At 46.4% G+C, this 18094-nt stretch overlaps 1 protein-coding gene across 1 annotated transcript in view; it reads right to left on the reverse strand.

Annotated features, from left to right (window-relative positions):
- dock1 (dedicator of cytokinesis 1) overlaps window positions 1–18094 on the reverse strand; it is a gene marked incomplete at both ends in the record, with an annotated part of 180827 nt that overhangs the window by 109398 nt on the left and 53335 nt on the right. The window contains 6 exons of the mRNA XM_080542248.1: window positions 2888–2958; window positions 10893–11001; window positions 13659–13793; window positions 14350–14450; window positions 15660–15749; window positions 17303–17373. Coding sequence (XP_080398374.1) covers window positions 2888–2958; window positions 10893–11001; window positions 13659–13793; window positions 14350–14450; window positions 15660–15749; window positions 17303–17373 — 577 coding nt within the window. The remainder of the gene's footprint in view (window positions 1–2887; window positions 2959–10892; window positions 11002–13658; window positions 13794–14349; window positions 14451–15659; window positions 15750–17302; window positions 17374–18094) is intronic.

Consider the following 18094-nt stretch of genomic DNA (forward strand, 5'->3'; position numbering starts at 1 on the left):
GGAGACGAGGTGATTGTTTGAGTGTGTGTGTGTGTGTGTGTGTGTGTGTGTGTGTGTGGTCGGGGGTCCTCTTGCCAAGATCAAAGGCTCTCCATACACAGTGTGACAAGAACAGTGGGAGCGGGTGGGAGAGAGAGGTACAGCTGGGGAGATGGCAGGTGACCAGGTGTTGGACGTGGGCAGATGGAGAGGCCTAGCCTTGTCCCCCCCTAACCCCCCCCCCCCTCCTCCAGGAGAGCAGGCAGCACACAGTGTGTGAGCAGAGCGCTAAGCTCCATAACAGCACACAAATCTCCCCAGGGGATGAGGAGGGAAGCCAGCAACCCCCCCCCCCCCTTCTCCCCCCCCTTCCTTTCGCACCATGCCTTAGATGTGGGTGGTGGATGGGGGGGCAGGGTGCTGTGTGTGTGTGTGTGTGTGTGTGTATGTGTGCGAGCGCACGCGTGTTCTATAGTCTCAGAGACATCGATTGGTGGGAGGATTAACCAATCCCGTGGGGGTGCACTGTCAACATGCTGCCATGGGTGACTTCACACAGAAATGGCCTTGACCTGGCTGAGTGTGTGTGTGTGTGTGCGTGTGTGTGTGTGTGTGTGATGGCACCTCCTACAGAACACTTCATTTCCCCATAGAGTTACCACTTATCCAGGCAACACATTAACCACAGGCCACCTACATGTCTGGACAGAATCAGAACCAGCAGTGACCTGACCTGTCACTGCTCCGAATGAATCTCCGAATGAATCTCTTTGATTGTCTTTGGTTAGACCAACTAGATAAGTCTGCTCACCACAGAGCTCAATGTCCAGTACAGTCCAGTACAGTACAGTCCAGTACAGTACAGTACAGTCCAGTACAGTACAGTACAGTCCAGTACGGTCCAGTACAGTAAGCCCACATGGGAATCGGCAGAGGGTCTATGACGGGTAGCTAACCCGGCCCGCCGGTACCATTTGTGGTGTCAACGTGCGTACATCTTGTCTGGAGGTCAAAACCGAGGTCAATGAATAACCCATGAGTTGCAGAAGGCTACATGTGACTGCAGGGTCTTTTTTTTCTTGGGGGGGGGGGGGGGGGGGGGGGCAGGCGGGCGGCGATAAGGACCTCCCGGGGGGGCCCTGCCTGCCTACCACCTGAGGCCCAGGGAGGCGGGCACTCAATCACAGACCACACCGCCACAGCGACCTTGAGGCTCTCGCAGCCTCGGAATCTCTGAATCTCTGTATCTGAGCAGTGAATAAATATACTGACCCAGCCTGGCCGCAGAGTGTATGAAAGCGACAGGGAGAGAGAGACAGACAGAGAGAGAGAGAGAGACAGAGAGAGAGAGAGAGAGAGAGAGAGAGAGAGATCGGGACTGGGAAAAATACTATTACATCAATATGTCTCTGTCATAGATCTGTATGAGTTCCCTTGGTGTTGATCTAACTTTTTTCTTTTTAGGATTAACAGCTCCTTTTTCTTCAATTCAAATATTGAGAAAGTGATCGAGAGAGAGAGAGAGAGAGAGAGAAAAAGAAGGGTAGTCACTACGGAGAATAAAAGAGGTGTGTTTCTCCATAGACGACGACTCCGCGGTCTGGTTCCTCTCCCAGCAGACTAAACAGAGCGTCATTAAAACCAGAGATCTTTCCTGTTTATCCAGACTGCTGCCATCGGGGTCAGTCTGTCTGAGAATGGGTCAGACACAACATCTTTGTCAGAAAACATTCCGACTTTCTTCCCGTCTTTGACGTTAGGGCTACACATAACCTCGGCATTTCCATAACCTCGCATCTCACTGCGGTGCCAATACAGTGTTTCCATCTGTATATATAACAAAAAAACTAAAAACTGGAGTGGAAAACCCAATTCCGAGAGCATACCCATGAGGTTTTTGTAGAAAATTTCATGTTCGTTCAGTGCACATATGGTTTTAGGACAGAACTTTGTCCAGGAGTCGCCATGTTCATAAAGACAGGGCTGGTCACATGACCATGTGCATAATGAGGCGTATCTCACATTCTGCCACCTAGGCCTTCTTCCACATGACTGGTTTCATATTTCAGCCTTACTATTAAGACATTGTTAATAAATAAATAAATAAATAAATGTCAAGTGTTCACAACAGTACCTCACAGTGTTCGGCCCACACTGCTTGATTTACTGCTGTTCAATAATGACCCTAGCTTTGAGTTAGGAGGTCATTTCGATAACCGTGGACTAAATCTAATGGTGAAATAATGGTATTCATGACAAGAGGCATTACCCAGTGCACTGGACACTGTCACTGAGAACATCGCTTGCATGTTTCCAAGGCAACCTGAGTATGTACAAACCAATCCTCCTGCTACGTCTGGTGAATGTTAAGTGGCTGAAGAGGAAGCAGCCCAAAGGTAAGGAGCTGTGATAATCAGGAGTCTGCCACACTGCCGGAGCAGAGTATTCTTTTTTTTTTATAAAAAACAATTTATTTTAAACGGAGCCGACCGTTAACGTTAATCACTTCAAGAATTGAGTGAGACAACCCAGACATGACATTTAATTTCAAAGAACCAAAATGAGTATAGCCTTGCTTTCTCAGAAAGAGCGTTTAAGCTTAATTTGTGAAATTTGAGGCTTGTGATTCCCATTTTCAGCCACCTCTTTTCCTGGATTTAATTCACAGCCTTTTTCTCCTTCGGATACGCGCGCGTAAAGCCTGGAAATACCCACTGATGAGTTCTCTGAGAGGGAAAATCTCAGATCCCAGTATGGCGAGTCCTTAGGGCAATGTATGAGTTTTCGAATGGAAGATGTTTAGATAAAACAACATTTAGCACTATCTCATTATATTCTAGATAAACACATGTACTGTATGCATCACAAATCCACTACAGGAGGTTGTTTTAGTGATTTGCGGAATTACCTGAGCTCCTTTGGATCAAACACTTGTTTGACATCGTTCACGATGGTGGGGACATACTTCAGAGCTGCACCCTGGACAAAAGAAAGCAACAAGACATGATTAGAGTGGTTTCAGTTCTTTAAAAAAAAAAATGTCAATATGAATACTATTGAGTGTCCCCTCCAGCCTTTAAAGGGATAATCACATATTTGGTTCCTAACCCTGAAATGAGTCTATGGACTATGATAGACTTCAATCAGGGATGCAAACTGGTGATGGCCCAAAAAGGTGACAACATAATTTTTTGCCTGAAAATAAAGAACATTTAGGAAAATTGTTGACCTAATTTGAGGTAAAAAAAAAAAAAAAAAAACGGCTAAAAGGTGACAAGTTTGCACCCCTGTCAATCCACACTTTGGTTCTGGTACTGACTCATTTCCGGGTAAGGAACCAAATATGTCATTTTGTATTTCTGGTGAACTATCTCATTAACTTGTCCATGCTTAGTCTAATGTGGATGTATTTCACCTAAACCAGATCTGATTTTCCTATGACAGCCCTTGAAGAATTCTCTCCAAAACGCCATATGTTTCTTCTAAGCAGTATGAGTGTTTATGTGTTCACATTTGCATGAATTTTGTTTGATTGGATCGATAGTTGACGGAGGTCATGCTGTGAGGAACGGTCCAATCGTCAAATCACCCTTTCCGCACTGTCAGTCAATACTGTGGGTAGCGCCTGATCAATGTGAGTGGGTGGAGAGGAATTGACTCCCGTCTCAAGCCCCTCGAGTGCTAGACACTATCCCAGATCCTCGCCTCTCTCCCACACTCAGGGCAGACACCCGCTGGAAGCAGCGGAAGTGGCATTCGGCTGATAATAAAGTGCCTGGGGCTGTTAGGACGGCTCAGGTCAGGACGACCTGAGTGAGTGGCGTCTCCCTTCCTGTAACACCCTGGCGCTCGCCCTCCATCAGGGCACTGTGACACCCCCGGGGAGAGCCCCCCCCCCTGCCACCCCCACACCCACCCCCCTTCCCGACTGGAATGAAGTCATCAGTGGAGCGCCGGGGAGCGCCTTGGCACATTGAGCGGTTGACGAGCGGGCCGACCATTAATAGCGGGGGGCGATTACAGGGCCGCTGTCGTTTTGGGCCGCGCGCCGGGGCATGGCGTTGGGCCTCGGAGGCTTGGGCCCGGGGGCCAGGCTGACACTCACATCTCCCTCTGGCTGACTGATCTCATGTTGTTTACTGAGCATCTGTGCTGATGAGGGTCGGAGCCACCGCCAGGCCCCCCCCCCCCTCCTCATACGCCTCCGTTACACAGACAGATGCGGGCGCTACATTAGTAGCAGGGTGGATAGAGGCGCTACACCGTTTGTCAGTCATCTCACATGTCTGGAGGAACTACAAATGTGTGGGCAGCGTGTCTTGGCGAATGGCCAGGATGGGAAGACTGGGCACTTTCCTAAAGGATGACAGGGTGGTCCTCTGTGGCTCAGTTGGTCAGAGCAGTCAGAGCATGGCGCTAACAACGCTAAGGTTGTGGGTTCGATTCCCGCTGGGACCAAATACACTGAAATGTATGCACTCATTGCAATGTAAGTCGCTTTGGATAAAAGCATCAGCTAAATGGCATATACATAGTGTGATTCACACTGTTGCGGTGAGGTAGGCTCTGCCTCCGACTTCTAAGCCCAGACCGAGCCCTCTCGTACCACACAAATGGCCTCTTGGTACACAGGTATTGTCTTGGAATCCATTGCGCGAGGTTCACTGGTTGGTTCACACCTGTCACAGTTACGAAAAAGCGCCAATTCATGATGTCGCTACAAAGTCTACAAAGTGACGTTTCTTCACAGCGGCCAGGACTTCCTCGACTAAGTCTTAACTCAGCCATTTTATCTCTACAATGTGTTCATTTATTAAAAAACAAGAACATCTGAATTCTCTTTCTTTTCTTTTTCTATCTTGTTTGTCTGCGCTCCGTGGCGATGCTTTGTGAATAACAACAACAACAACCATCTGAGCCTTTGTTCCCAGCGATGCTGATTTCTATTCAAACCCCCGCTTCGCGCCGACCGTAGGAGGCTGAAAAGTTTGATTTCAAAGGCTCCTGTTTGATAGCGATTAACATTCCCTCGTCATGTCTCCCTCCACTGAAACTTCTGAATCCCTTCTTCCATAAACAACCACTCACAGGCCGTGGGAGCCTTCAAAGACGCTGGAGACAAAAAAAAAGTCTATTGGGCTTTCCTTAAAGTCCTCCAGGTACTAAAAACTCACACCTGTTGGGAAATAGCTGGTACAATACGGTGGTAATATACACAAGCGTATTAGCGGTGTTTGCGATTTTTGAGGCGAGACTTCCGTGTACCGCTGATCTGTACAGCACAGAGCCCCCTAGGGGTGGTGGTAGAGGAAGGGGGGGGCGGGCGGGGGGGGGGGTCCTCCAGATGTTCAGCAGGAAGCCGTATGGAGGTGTGATTCACTCTGGCTGTTTATTAGATCACAGCTGTCGTTTAGCTTCCGCGAGGCCTGGCTTAGGAGAGGCTATGTATCCCTCCCTTTTAAACCTGGTTCCCCAAGATCAATTTTTAATTTACTGACAGTTGAGCTATTATCTAACCCAATTACACAGCAACTGCCTCCTAATTGACTTGGAGGGCCTCTCTTATGGCTTTTGTTGACAGTTTGAGTGTATGTGTGCGTGTGTGTGTGTGTGTGCGTGTGCGTGTGCGTGCACGTGCACGTGTGTGTGTGTGTGTGTGTGTGTGTGTGTGTGTGTGTGTTGCTAATGGGGAGGGGCATCATAGGGTCAAGGACAATGTAGTACAAACACACACGCTTGACCGGAGCTTAGGGGGATGAAGACAGAGAGAGAGGGGTGAAGACAGAGAGAAGGGGGTGAAGACAGAGAGAGAGGGAAGAGAAAGAGAGAGAGAGGGATGAAGACAGAGAGAGAGGGATGAAGACAGAGAGAGAGGGATGAAGACAGAGAGAGAGGGATGAAGAAGAGAGAGAGGGATGAAGAAGAGAGAGGGATGAAGACAGAGAGAGAGGGATGAAGACAGAGAGAGAGGGATGAAGACAGAGAGAGAGGGATGAAGAAGAGAGAGGGATGAAGACAGAGAGAGAGGGATGAAGACAGAGAGAGAGGGATGAAGAGAGATAGGGATGAAGACAGAGAGAGAGGGATGAAGACAGAGAGAGAGGGATGAAGACAGAGAGAGAGGGATGAAGAAGAGAGAGAGGGATGAAGACAGAGAGAGGGGGGTGAAGACAGAGAGAGAGGGATGAAGACAGAGAGAGAGGGATGAAGAAGAGAGAGAGGGGTGAAGACAGAGAGAGAGGGATGAAGACAGAGAGAGAGGGATGAAGACAGAGAGAGAGGGATGAAGACAGAGAGAGGGATGAAGACAGAGAGAGAGGGATGAAGAAGAGAGAGAGGGATGAAGACAGAGAGAGAGGGATGAAGACAGAGAGAGGGGGTGAAGACAGAGAGAGAGGGATGAAGACAGAGAGAGGGGGGTGAAGACAGAGAGAGAGAGGGATGAAGACAGAGAGAGAGGGATGAAGACAGAGAGAGAGGGATGAAGACAGAGAGAGGGGGGTGAAGACAGAGAGAGAGGGATGAAGACAGAGAGAGAGGGATGACGACAGAGAGAGAGGGATGAAGACAGAGAGAGAGGGATGAAGACAGAGAGAGAGATGGATGAAGACAGAGAGAGAGGGATGAAGACAGAGAGAGAGGGGAGAGAAAGAGAGAGAGGGATGAAGACAGAGAGAGAGGGATGAAGACAGAGAGTGAGGGGAGAGAAAGAGAGAGAGGGATGAAGACAGAGAGAGAGGGATGAAGACAGAGAGAGGGGGATGAAGACAGAGAGAGAGGGATGAAGACAGAGAGAGAGGGATGAAGAAGAGAGACAGGGATGAAGACAGAGAGAGAGGGGTGAAGACAGAGAGAGAGGGATGAAGACAGAGAGAGAGGGGAGAGAAAGAGAGAGAGGGATGAAGACAGAGAGAGAGAGGGATGAAGACAGAGAGAGAGGGGAGAGAAAGAGAGAGAGGGATGAAGACAGAGAGAGAGGGATGGAGACAGAGAGAGGGATGAAGACAGAGAGAGAGGGATGAAGAAGAGAGAGAGGGGTGAAGAAGAGAGAGGGATGAAGACAGAGAGAGAGGGATGAAGACAGAGAGAGAGGGATGAAGACAGAGAGAGAGGGATGAAGACAGAGAGAGAGGGATGAAGACAGAGAGAGATGGATGAAGACAGAGAGAGATGGATGAAGACAGAGAGAGAGGGATGAAGACAGAGAGAGAGGGATGAAGACAGAGAGAGAGGGATGAAGAAGAGAGAGAGGGATGAAGACAGAGAGAGAGGGATGAAGACAGAGAGAGAGGGATGAAGACAGAGAGAGATGGATGAAGAAGAGAGAGAGGGATGAAGACAGAGAGAGAGGGGAGAGAAAGAGAGAGAGGGATGAAGACAGAGAGAGGGGGATGAAGACAGAGAGAGAGGGATGAAGACAGAGAGAGAGGGGTGAAGACAGAGAGAGAGGGATGAAGACAGAGAGAGAGGGATGAAGACAGAGAGAGAGGGATGAAGACAGAGAGAGAGGGATGAAGACAGAGAGAGAGGGATGAAGAAGAGAGAGAGGGATGAAGACAGAGAGAGAGTAATGAAGACAGAGAGAGGGATGAAGACAGAGAGAGAGGGGAGAAGACAGAGAGAGAGGGATGAAGACAGAGAGAGAGGGATGAAGACAGAGAGAGAGGGGAGAGAAAGAGAGAGAGGGGAGAGAAAGAGAGAGAGGGATGAAGACAGAGAGAGAGAGGGATGAAGACAGAGAGAGAGGGATGAAGACAGAGAGAGATGGATGAAGACAGAGAGAGAGGGATGAAGACAGAGAGAGAGAGAGGGATGAAGACAGAGAGAGGGGAGAGAAAGAGAGAGAGGGATGAAGACAGAGAGAGAGGGATGAAGACAGAGAGAGAGGGATGAAGAAGAGAGAGAGGGATGAAGACAGAGAGAGAGTAATGAAGACAGAGAGAGGGATGAAGACAGAGAGAGAGGGGAGAAGACAGAGAGAGATGGATGAAGACAGAGAGAGAGGGATGAAGAAGAGAGAGAGGGGTGAAGACAGAGAGAGAGGGGAGAGAAAGAGAGAGAGGGATGAAGACAGAGAGAGGGGGATGAAGACAGAGAGAGGGGTGAAGACAGAGAGAGAGGGATGAAGACAGAGAGAGAGGGGTGAAGACAGAGAGAGAGGGATGAAGACAGAGAGAGAGGGATGAAGACAGAGAGAGAGGGATGAAGACAGAGAGAGAGGGATGAAGACAGAGAGAGAGGGATGAAGACAGAGAGAGAGGGATGAAGACAGAGAGAGAGGGATGAAGAAGAGAGAGAGGGATGAAGACAGAGAGAGAGGGATGAAGACAGAGAGAGAGGGATGAAGAAGAGAGAGAGGGATGAAGACAGAGAGAGAGGGGTGAAGACAGAGAGAGAGGGATGAAGACAGAGAGAGAGGGATGAAGACAGAGAGAGAGGGATGAAGACAGAGAGAGGGATGAAGAAGAGAGAGAGGGAGGTGAAGACAGAGAGAGGGAGGTGAAGACAGAGAGAGAGGGATGAAGATAGAGAGAGAAGGATGAAGACAGAGAGAGAGGGATGAAGACAGAGAGAGAGAGGGATGAAGACAGAGAGAGAGGGATGAAGACAGAGAGAGAGGGATGAAGACAGAGAGAGAGGGATGAAGACAGAGAGAGAGGGGTGAAGACAGAGAGAGAGGGATGAAGACAGAGAGAGATGGATGAAGACAGAGAGAGAGGGGTGAAGACAGAGAGAGGGGGATGAAGACAGAGAGAGAGGGATGAAGACAGAGAGAGAGGGATGAAGACAGAGAGAGAGGGATGAAGACAGAGAGAGCGGGATGAAGAAGAGAGAGAGGGATGAAGACAGAGAGAGCGGGATGAAGACAGAGAGAGAGGGGAGAGAAAGAGAGAGGGGGGTGAAGACAGAGAGAGGGGGGTGAAGACAGAGAGAGAGGGATGAAGACAGAGAGAGAGGGATGAAGACAGAGAGAGAGGGGAGAGAAAGAGAGAGAGGGATGAAGAAGAGAGAGAGGGATGAAGAAGAGAGAGAGGGATGAAGACAGAGAGAGGGGGATGAAGACAGAGAGAGAGGGGTGAAGACAGAGAGAGAGGGATGAAGACAGAGAGAGAGGGGAGAGAAAGAGAGAGATGCAGTCAGAAAATACCTTGAGGAGGAGCTAAAGAGGAGAACCCAAGAGATGCCCCAGGTCACAGGAAAGTCAAGGTCAGAATGAGACAGAGAGGACACACACACACACACACAAAGACACACACACGCACACACATACACACATACACACACACACACACACACGTCAGAATGGCAGGAGAAACACACACAGATATACAAACACAGATACAGACCAAACAAACAACACATGGAGGGGAGAGCAGAGACACAGTATTGGAATGAGTATTGGAATGAGTGAGCATTTTATCTTCTTTCAGCCCTATCCTCCGTTTGGATTTGAAATGAAATAATTACTATGGGGTCAAAGTAGAGATTATACGATCTCTAATCTAAATTTCATTCAATGGTGTTTTGTTTTGTTTTCAGATTGGTTTCACCATTTAGAAAGTACAACATTTATCTCTCCCTATTTTAGGGCTTCAAAAGTATTGGAAACAATCACAGAATGTCCAAATAAAGTACTCATGTTTATTTGGTCGACAATCATTGCAATAACTTCCTTAAGTTTGCGACCCATTGACCCCACCAGACGCTGGGTACATTCTCTGGAGATAGTCTGCCAGGACTGTACGGCAGCAATCTTCAGGTGTTGTTCGTTTTGAGGTCTATTTGAACTAACCTGTGTTGGCATTTGCTTGTACGGTACTCAAGCAGACAAGATATTTTGTACATTTCATATTATACATTCTGCTGCTGCTGTCAGCAGTGACATCATCAATTAAGACTAGTTAGACAGTTCTTGTGGCAGCTCTATATATGCACAAACCCCCTCCACAATGTTTCACAGATGAGGTGGTATGCTGTAAATCAGATTTAATGGGCAGATACTCAATACTAGACATTGACAGCTCTCTAATCTGAAACACCTGTCAAGCCAATTTTCCAATCCATTTGGTGCCCTGAAATAGGGGGACTATGTATAAAAGGGTTGTAATGTCCAAATTGTGAAACCAATTAGAAAAAAAGAAAACACTGAATTAAATGAGAATCTTTAACCTCATAGTAGTTGTTTGATTTCAAATCCAAACTGCTGGAGTATAGAGATAAAAGACAAAACTATGTATCTTTACTACTTATGGAGGACACTGTATGTCTCTAACCAGAAGTAGAGCATGCACATGGAATACTGTACATGAAAACAGTTTGTGAACTCAGGCCAGAGTTCCTACAAGTTTCAACAAGTCAAATGTAAGACCTTTTTAGACCTTTTTTAGACCTCTTTGAATATAATTTTAGACCTATCGCGACACCATATGATGATGAAATTAGGGATTTCACTGCCATACAGACAAAAAAGGAAGCGAATTTGATTTTTTTTGCTTGCAGGATCTCGTTTTTAAGACCTAGCACCTCATTTTTAGACCGAATAACTGAAATTCAAGACCTTTTAAGGCCTCAGAATTTGGTTTGCTGGATTTTAAGCTTTACGGCTTTTTAAGACCAGTGCGGGAACCCTGGAACTAAACAAGCCTCTAGACCATTGACTGAGTCAACAGCATCAAATAAGACACACAACAATTGATGTGCAAGGCAAGTTGAGACTAAAATGCAAAAGTAGTAAAACCAAATGCATAAAACGGTATGTAAAGCACTTTGACACAGGTGGAGAAGAGTGTGTACAAGTTATTGACCTATGAGCTAGCAACGTATGAGTTAGCGACATCTGAGTTAAGCACGTATGAGTTTGTGATGTCCGAGTTAAACACGTGTGAGTTAGTGACGTATGAACATATGCTTACCTTCACCATGCCGGTGTTCTCGGAGTTGCTGTTCATCATGTCATTGAAGGAAGTGAAGAGATCCCTCAAGGACTCCATGAAATCTGCCTCTCCTTTGTTCTCGTACAGCCTGGGGGGGGAATCACAACAACAGATGATCAAGAGCCTGCTGTTTGCTTAGACCCCAAGTAAACAGGACCCCTTGCCACTACAACAGTCGGAAGCGTGCGTCTCTGTCACTTCTGCGAAATCATCAATACCAGGCGACAGGCTGCCCTGCACGTGTTCTCTATGCAAATACCACCGGATCAAAATACATTCATTATCGTCGGTCAAATTTGCTTTTTTTATTTTATTTTTTTTAAACAAAGCGGTGAGAGACCAAAGCACCTACCTCCTGCCAAGCCCCAAAAAGTTTTGGGGAAAATTGTATTAAATTATCTCAACAAATCACGCCCTTGGCATACCAATAGAGAAGAGACAAAAGATCACTCTGCCATACTTGGTGGCAGGTGAAGAAAAGGGTATTTGGGTCTAATTGCCCTGTTTTTGCAATCTGTCTGAGCTATGATAACATGTTGTCTGGCCCACTGATTCCGTTCATTTCCCTTTGTAGGGAACACAACTTTCACAGCCGGCAATCCCGAAGGACTGATCCGAAAACAGTTGGGGAAATGTTTCCTTCCAATGAACACAAGAGTAGGCACTAGGGCTGGGTATCGCCACTGATTTCCCAAAACGATTCGATTCCGATTCACAGCTTGATTCACAGCCCGATTCGATTCGATTCACGATTCGATTCGATTCGATTCGATTCCGATTCGATCTAGTTACAATATACATTTTTTGCTTGAATATGAAAGAGATTCTCTGAACTAATGCTATAAATGGTTCAAGGAACCCTATAACATGTAGCATTGTTAAACATATCAATGAATTGACTCCAAAGCAGTTACATGAATGTACTTTTTATTTACATATGACTTTGCTTTTGTCCAGCTCATCTCTATCGTCACATTTTTAAAATCCAAAATGCACCCAGACATCTGACTTTAAGCCTGGTGGTGACTTGAGTGTCCCTGCCATCGCCATGTTTTTAGATTTTAGTGTTGAGACCTCACGTTGCGTGAGATATGATAAATTCTTGTAGCGCGAGATCTGGCCACGAGATCTCGTTGCGGGTTGAAGCTGCAAGCAAAAAAAAAAAAAAAAAAAAAACGATCTCGGGATTTATGAATCGATAATCGCTCATTTTAATGAAGATCGATTCAGAATCGGGAAATCGATTTTTTGAACCCAGCCCTAGTAGGCACAAAGTAGGTCCGCTTCTAATCCCCCCCGAAAATGCAAATGTGTGTTTCATCCCACTCACAATGCCCATAAATCACACCAAACCGGTGGGTATTACCTGCAAATGATCTGCTTTTGTGGGTGCTACAAACTAACGATCTGTGTCAACCACTCTCTCTAACTACATCTCGGAATCTATCGAAAAATTGGCTATCGATTGAGCACAACAACCCTGCTGTTTTCTTCTTCCTACGCTGAGACGGTTGGGAGGAGGTGTGTGTGTGTGTGTGTGTGTGTGTGTGTGTGTGTTATCTCCCAGACGACAGCGTGCCTGTATCACACAGCCTGGGATACAGTCACCGTTGAGGGCTTACAGAAATGGTGGGATTTCGAGGCATCGCTCTCAGTTTCTACAACTACTTAAAGCTCCCTCCTCCCCCTACGGAGCTTAAGGAGCAGGCTCCTGGCCAGCCAGGGAGAGCCATGCCAATCAGCGGCTGCTTTCCTCCAAGGGGAAAATTGTGTGATTAGAGTGCCTCCTGTACCATGTCATAGAAATGTTCCGCTGGCCAGCGCCCGAGGACCGCAGTCAGTCTATCACCTGCTGGTGTGGGCCTCCTCCTCCGCCGCGCTCCAAGGCTGCTGCCACACCGTCAAGCACGGCGGGGGCCATCTCTGGGGCAAACTATTCAATTTGAGAGAGTTCCGAGTCGTAGGGTCGACACGAGGATAGGAGGGCGATATCGCAAAACCACTAACAGGACGTTTACATGCCGAATAAAGAAAGAGGAGCGACACCGTTTAACATGTCCAGGAGTCTCCGGGTTGTCTGTGCACGAGCAGAGAGAGAGACCTACAGCAGCAGGCGAGGAGGAGAGTGAGGGCATCCGGCTCTGATTTGTGAGGTAGAGGACGAGTTGTCCTCTAAGCATTGGAGGAAAACCAATCAAATCCTCAACACTCTCAATTAAACCAGGGCCATATATCAGCACTAGTCATTAAAACCACCATCCCCCCATCTATTAAACATTACCCTCTGCCAATAGCATATGTATCCATGGAGATAGGCCTATGTCACGTGACCTTTAGATTCTCCACAACTCTGCAGGGGTCAACTCATCAACTCTGGAATCAACTGTATCAATAATAATAATTTTTTAAAAATCACTCCAAGAGGTGGTTTCAATAAATAGAATATAAATAGGAAAGTAGCACTGGGTTTTCGAAAATAGGTTACTTATAGTGCATATTCTCTCTAGAAAGATTAAAGATTGAGTCAGAGTTAGTGAGTGAGAGAGAGAGAGAGAGAGAGAGAGAAAATCGAGAGAGTTAAGAAAGAGCGTAAAGGGAAAGATATTCATTTTACCCTACATTTAATTTGTTCCAGATGCCTTACTGTGCCTGAATGTGTGTGTGTGTGTGTGTGTGTGTGTGTGTGTGTGTGTGTGTGTGTGTGTGTGTGTGTGTGTGTGTGTGTGTGCGTGTTGAAGGACATACTGGTTGAAGAGGACCCTGGAACGAACAATGAACTTGAAGATGTACTCCAGCGCCTTCATGGCCTTCAGAAGCTGTTCGGTTAACATGCTGTTCTCGGCATTCTCCACATAGTTCTTCAGCACCTTGGTCAGCTTCCTGGAGAGTGGGTCCATTCACACAGGGAAAAAGTGTTCAGCCCCTCTGCACAATTTTCTAATTTTCAGTATAATAGAGCCTGAAATTGAAATACATTACAGTAAATTGGAATTGTTTTTCCCACTGATCGACACAGCCTACATTAGTAGTACGTTTCAATTTCAGGCTCTGAGGTAACAACATTTGAAAACTGATATGATCTGATATGCAATGATATTCTTTCAAAGTGGGGATTCCTTTTTCCATCCACATTACTATGAATGTTGGGTTCAGTTGCAGGATTTGTTAAAAAAAAAAATATTTGACACTGAAACAATATAACCAATAATGGTAACATCAAATATAACTAATGAATCATTTTGTGAGATGATGATGACCTGTGGCCATACCATAACATAATCTAACCGTGTGACGTATACATTTCTATAACACATATGTCTGCCTAATAAATAAGAAATGATTCATAATATATTTAGAGGAAAAGGGAATCAGTACTTCTCCTCTCATCTCATTATTCAAAAAATCTCAAATGTATGTAATGTAATAATGTACTCACGTGTAAGCCAGGGTAGCACTGAAATGCTTGCGAATGTAGGTTTCAAGGACAGGGTTAAAGTGCTGGAACTTTCTGTCAGCAATAAGTCCAATTATGAACACCTGTCAGAAAACCAAGACACGTTCATTAAAATCTAACTCATACGGCTCATAACAAAGAAGTGTAAAAGTGTCCCTGCCCGTTGTAAATGTTCAAAGCGAGTCTGGGGAATTAAATGAGATCGCAAATGATCAAATGTAATTTTCTCTCTATTCATTCTCTCAGCAGATAATGCCAAATGGCCTACATTGCACTTTCTGAGTTCCTCTCTTGCGGACGAGACCGCTCGATAGTTTCCCAGCAATCTTACGACTAAAGCATGAAGGCTATACAGGACACATAGTACAAGGTGTGTCACAAGTCCAAGCAAATCAGTAGCTACATAGACATGGATGGAGATGATGATTTATATGGAGATTTACATGGAGATGATAATGATGATGCTTAATAGCTAGCTAGGTAGATTTAAAAAGAAAGCTCCATTGATACAGAAATATGGCTAACTAGTTGTTAAGGCTTTGTGAGAGAATGAGTCTAACTGGCTAGAGAATTCACGAAGAATGTTTAACACTGAGGACCTTTAAGTTGGACAGAAAATGCTAATCTAGTAATAAGACAGCATGCATGATCAATGTATCTATTAAAATGTCATACACAATATAGCGTTTAGTTCTAATCATATGTTGAGAGAGAGAGAGAGAGAGAGAGAGAGAGAGAGAGAGAGAGAGAGAGAGAGAGAAAGAGATTGAAATATATATTGACGTGTGTCTTTGTATCTGCATTTGAAAATGGATTTCTCCTGTGGCGTTATTATACAGTAGTAGTCCATAGAGGTTGTGAACAAAAGTGTATTGAAATGTAATCCAGCTGCATCCCAGGAGTGTTGACTGGATGCATTCTGAACAAGGGCAGGTAGGTGTCCCAGCTGAGACAGCTTATTTTTCAGCATACAAACATGACTCTGACCCAGGACCTGCCTTTGGCACATAGTCAACATTCCTTTCAGGTGTTAGGTGTGGACTAGTGTGCATAGTTTTAGACATCACACGCCCGCGGCACACGGTAGGCTACATGCCTCACAATCAGTGAATAAGGGACTACTTTTCTGTCCACATGTGGTGTTTTAAATCCATGTAGAACATCTTTTTGACAACATATTCATGAGCAGTGCATGTGTCATGCCTGTATGACACTGCGGTGTAATATTCCCTCCTGGAACAGAAACCAGTCAATATATCCACCTGGATATGGAAGACAACAACAGTTCTTACCAAGGCATCAAACACCAGGGTATCAAACGTGTCACTGTCAGAGTTCTCCATCATGATGTTGAAGAGGGCATCCAGGGTGTCTTGCAAAAACTAGGATGAGAGATACACACATGAGAGAGAGAGAGAGAGAGAGAGAAAGAGAGAGAGAGAGAGAGAGAGAGAGAGAGAGAGACAGACAAACAGACAATGTGTCATTTAAAAATTCATGAACCTTCTCTACGTTGAAACTTTTCAGCTCACTGTTTTGTGACCTAGTGTATGCTGTTTGCAAATAAGTTTGGGATAAAGTCTTTGATTCCGTTTTGGAGCATCTGAACATAAAAACGCCAATTATCCAAGTGCCACTATCTAAAGCGAGTCTGCTATGATGAGCATTGTCATCCGAGTGGCGTCCTTGAAAGACCAAGGATGTCCTCGCAGTGCAGCTGTGTAACATCAAAGCATCCTACTAACAAATGACCCGAAGGTGTTCTGCCACATGCCATCATTTCAATTGCAATCACGTCAACACAAAACAAATTGAGCTTGCTTCTCAGCGAGGGAACATCAAATGAGAAAAAAGCTGTTCAACAATCAAAGACCGTTGGAGATATATGTTCATTAACAAGCCTCTTGAGGACGCTTGTGATGCTTCAAAAGAGGCTAGACAGGTCAGCTCAACGGAGGGGTTCCACCAGCTCGCTTGCCTTTTTTGATATTTGATAGCTGCCACTCAGGATTAGCTATAGTCCACGGCTGATGGCTCAGAGTACACACGAGGCCAGGAGAGAGAGCCAGACTGACACGCTAAGCTGCTAAGATGGTGGCGGCGGCGTGAGCGCCGGCCGTGTAAGAGTGTGGATGACATAGACTCTCACTGCACACTAAAGCACTCCGGTGATACACCCTGGATCCGACACGCCGTTGTGTACACACTAGGCTACAGCTCACCTGGATCATCTATTTACAGTTGAATGAGCGTGCCCGGTCGGTCGACGTCCTGAAGAAATCACACCTCGACTGTCATCGATTTCCTTTGCTATCGTAATGTGTATAGTGTAGACCAACTGGCCTCTCCCACATGTGTTCTATTGTTTGGAGGACATTTAAGGAAGATGGAAGACCGTTCACTATTTGAGTTTCTCGGGGTAGGCTATGGGCACCGGTCTCCTGTGTTGTCCATGACTCGCATAGCGTTAAGACGTATGGTTAGTATCTTTTGGAGTCAGATAGAACGTAATGTTAACTTGTGTTAGTTGTTCGTGTGACCGCTTGTATAGAATCCGCATTCTTGTCCATAACCGTCTGAAGTTGTGCTGGGGAATACATTCATGTCTTTAACCTTAACCCGTTCCAGTCCTTTCCCTATCCTTCAGTGTTTTATCGTAGCCGTGAGAACTGAAATGTCCGCATACATCGTTAAATGACAGAGCAGTTATCCTCTCCTGGATGTCAGTAAGACTGTGCAACCTTGAACGACATCCATTGTACACAGCAGCTCTCTCTCTCTCTCTCTCTCTCTCGCTCTCTCTCTCTCTCTGGGGAAACACTTTCTATTGTGACACAGGATTTTGAGAGGCATGTGAGAACAGATCCAGCTGTAAAGATGTTAGAAATGAGTGGTACACTGTACTGACGACCCCAACCCGCCCCCCCCCCCCCACCCTCTCCCCGTGCGCAGATGTGTCATCACTGGGGGGACAAGTTCCATCATGCTCGGAGGCAAATACAAGGTCTGTGAACCAACGGGGACGCGACGGGACACGAGCACACCTTGGCACACAAGTACATTTTTATGGTCCTAGCCCAGCTGTGCTTGACTCCATAGGGTATTGGAAGTGCTCGCTGTCTAATAGGAGGCCCGCTGCTCTCAACCAGTCCACTCAAGTCCCTTTATCCACCCGCTGGGCTGTTTATCTACCTCACGCGGGGCAACCGGCACAGCTGCCTGTCATTTTCGCCAGCAGGACGGTTTTGGGGCCGTCACATTGTGTGCCCCTCCGTTCCATTTCCACTCTCAGCTGTTGACATCGTTCGAGAACAATCTGTGCGCGAACGTTACGATTCGCGCGGCGGTGTGAACGGTTTCCACGTACACTGCCAAGAGGGAAAGTTCTGGCTGTTCAGAGACACACAGGGCTTGTGATTAGACCGTTTATTTCCCCCAGCTGTTGGAGTGTCAGGACTGCTGAGCCTAGGCTGGGGCTGACGTCTAATCCATGCTCTGATTAAGAGATATACATTCGCTGGGACGAGGGGCCGCCGGAACGACGACCGTAAGGTTCTAATCACCTTTGAGATTTAAAACCGGTTCAAACCCGTAAAAAAAAAAAAAACAGCATACAGACCACAGCTACTGTCCCCTTTCTCTGCCTGAAACTTAAGCAAACATTTATAGGTACAGGTTATAGCGGCCTGTACTTTTGTCGACGTGAACTTTGTCCTCTCACCTTGAC

Source organism: Nansenia antarctica, assembly GCF_963989245.1.
Source record: "Nansenia antarctica genome assembly, chromosome: 11".
NCBI classification, from domain to species: Eukaryota; Metazoa; Chordata; class Actinopteri; order Argentiniformes; family Microstomatidae; genus Nansenia; species Nansenia antarctica.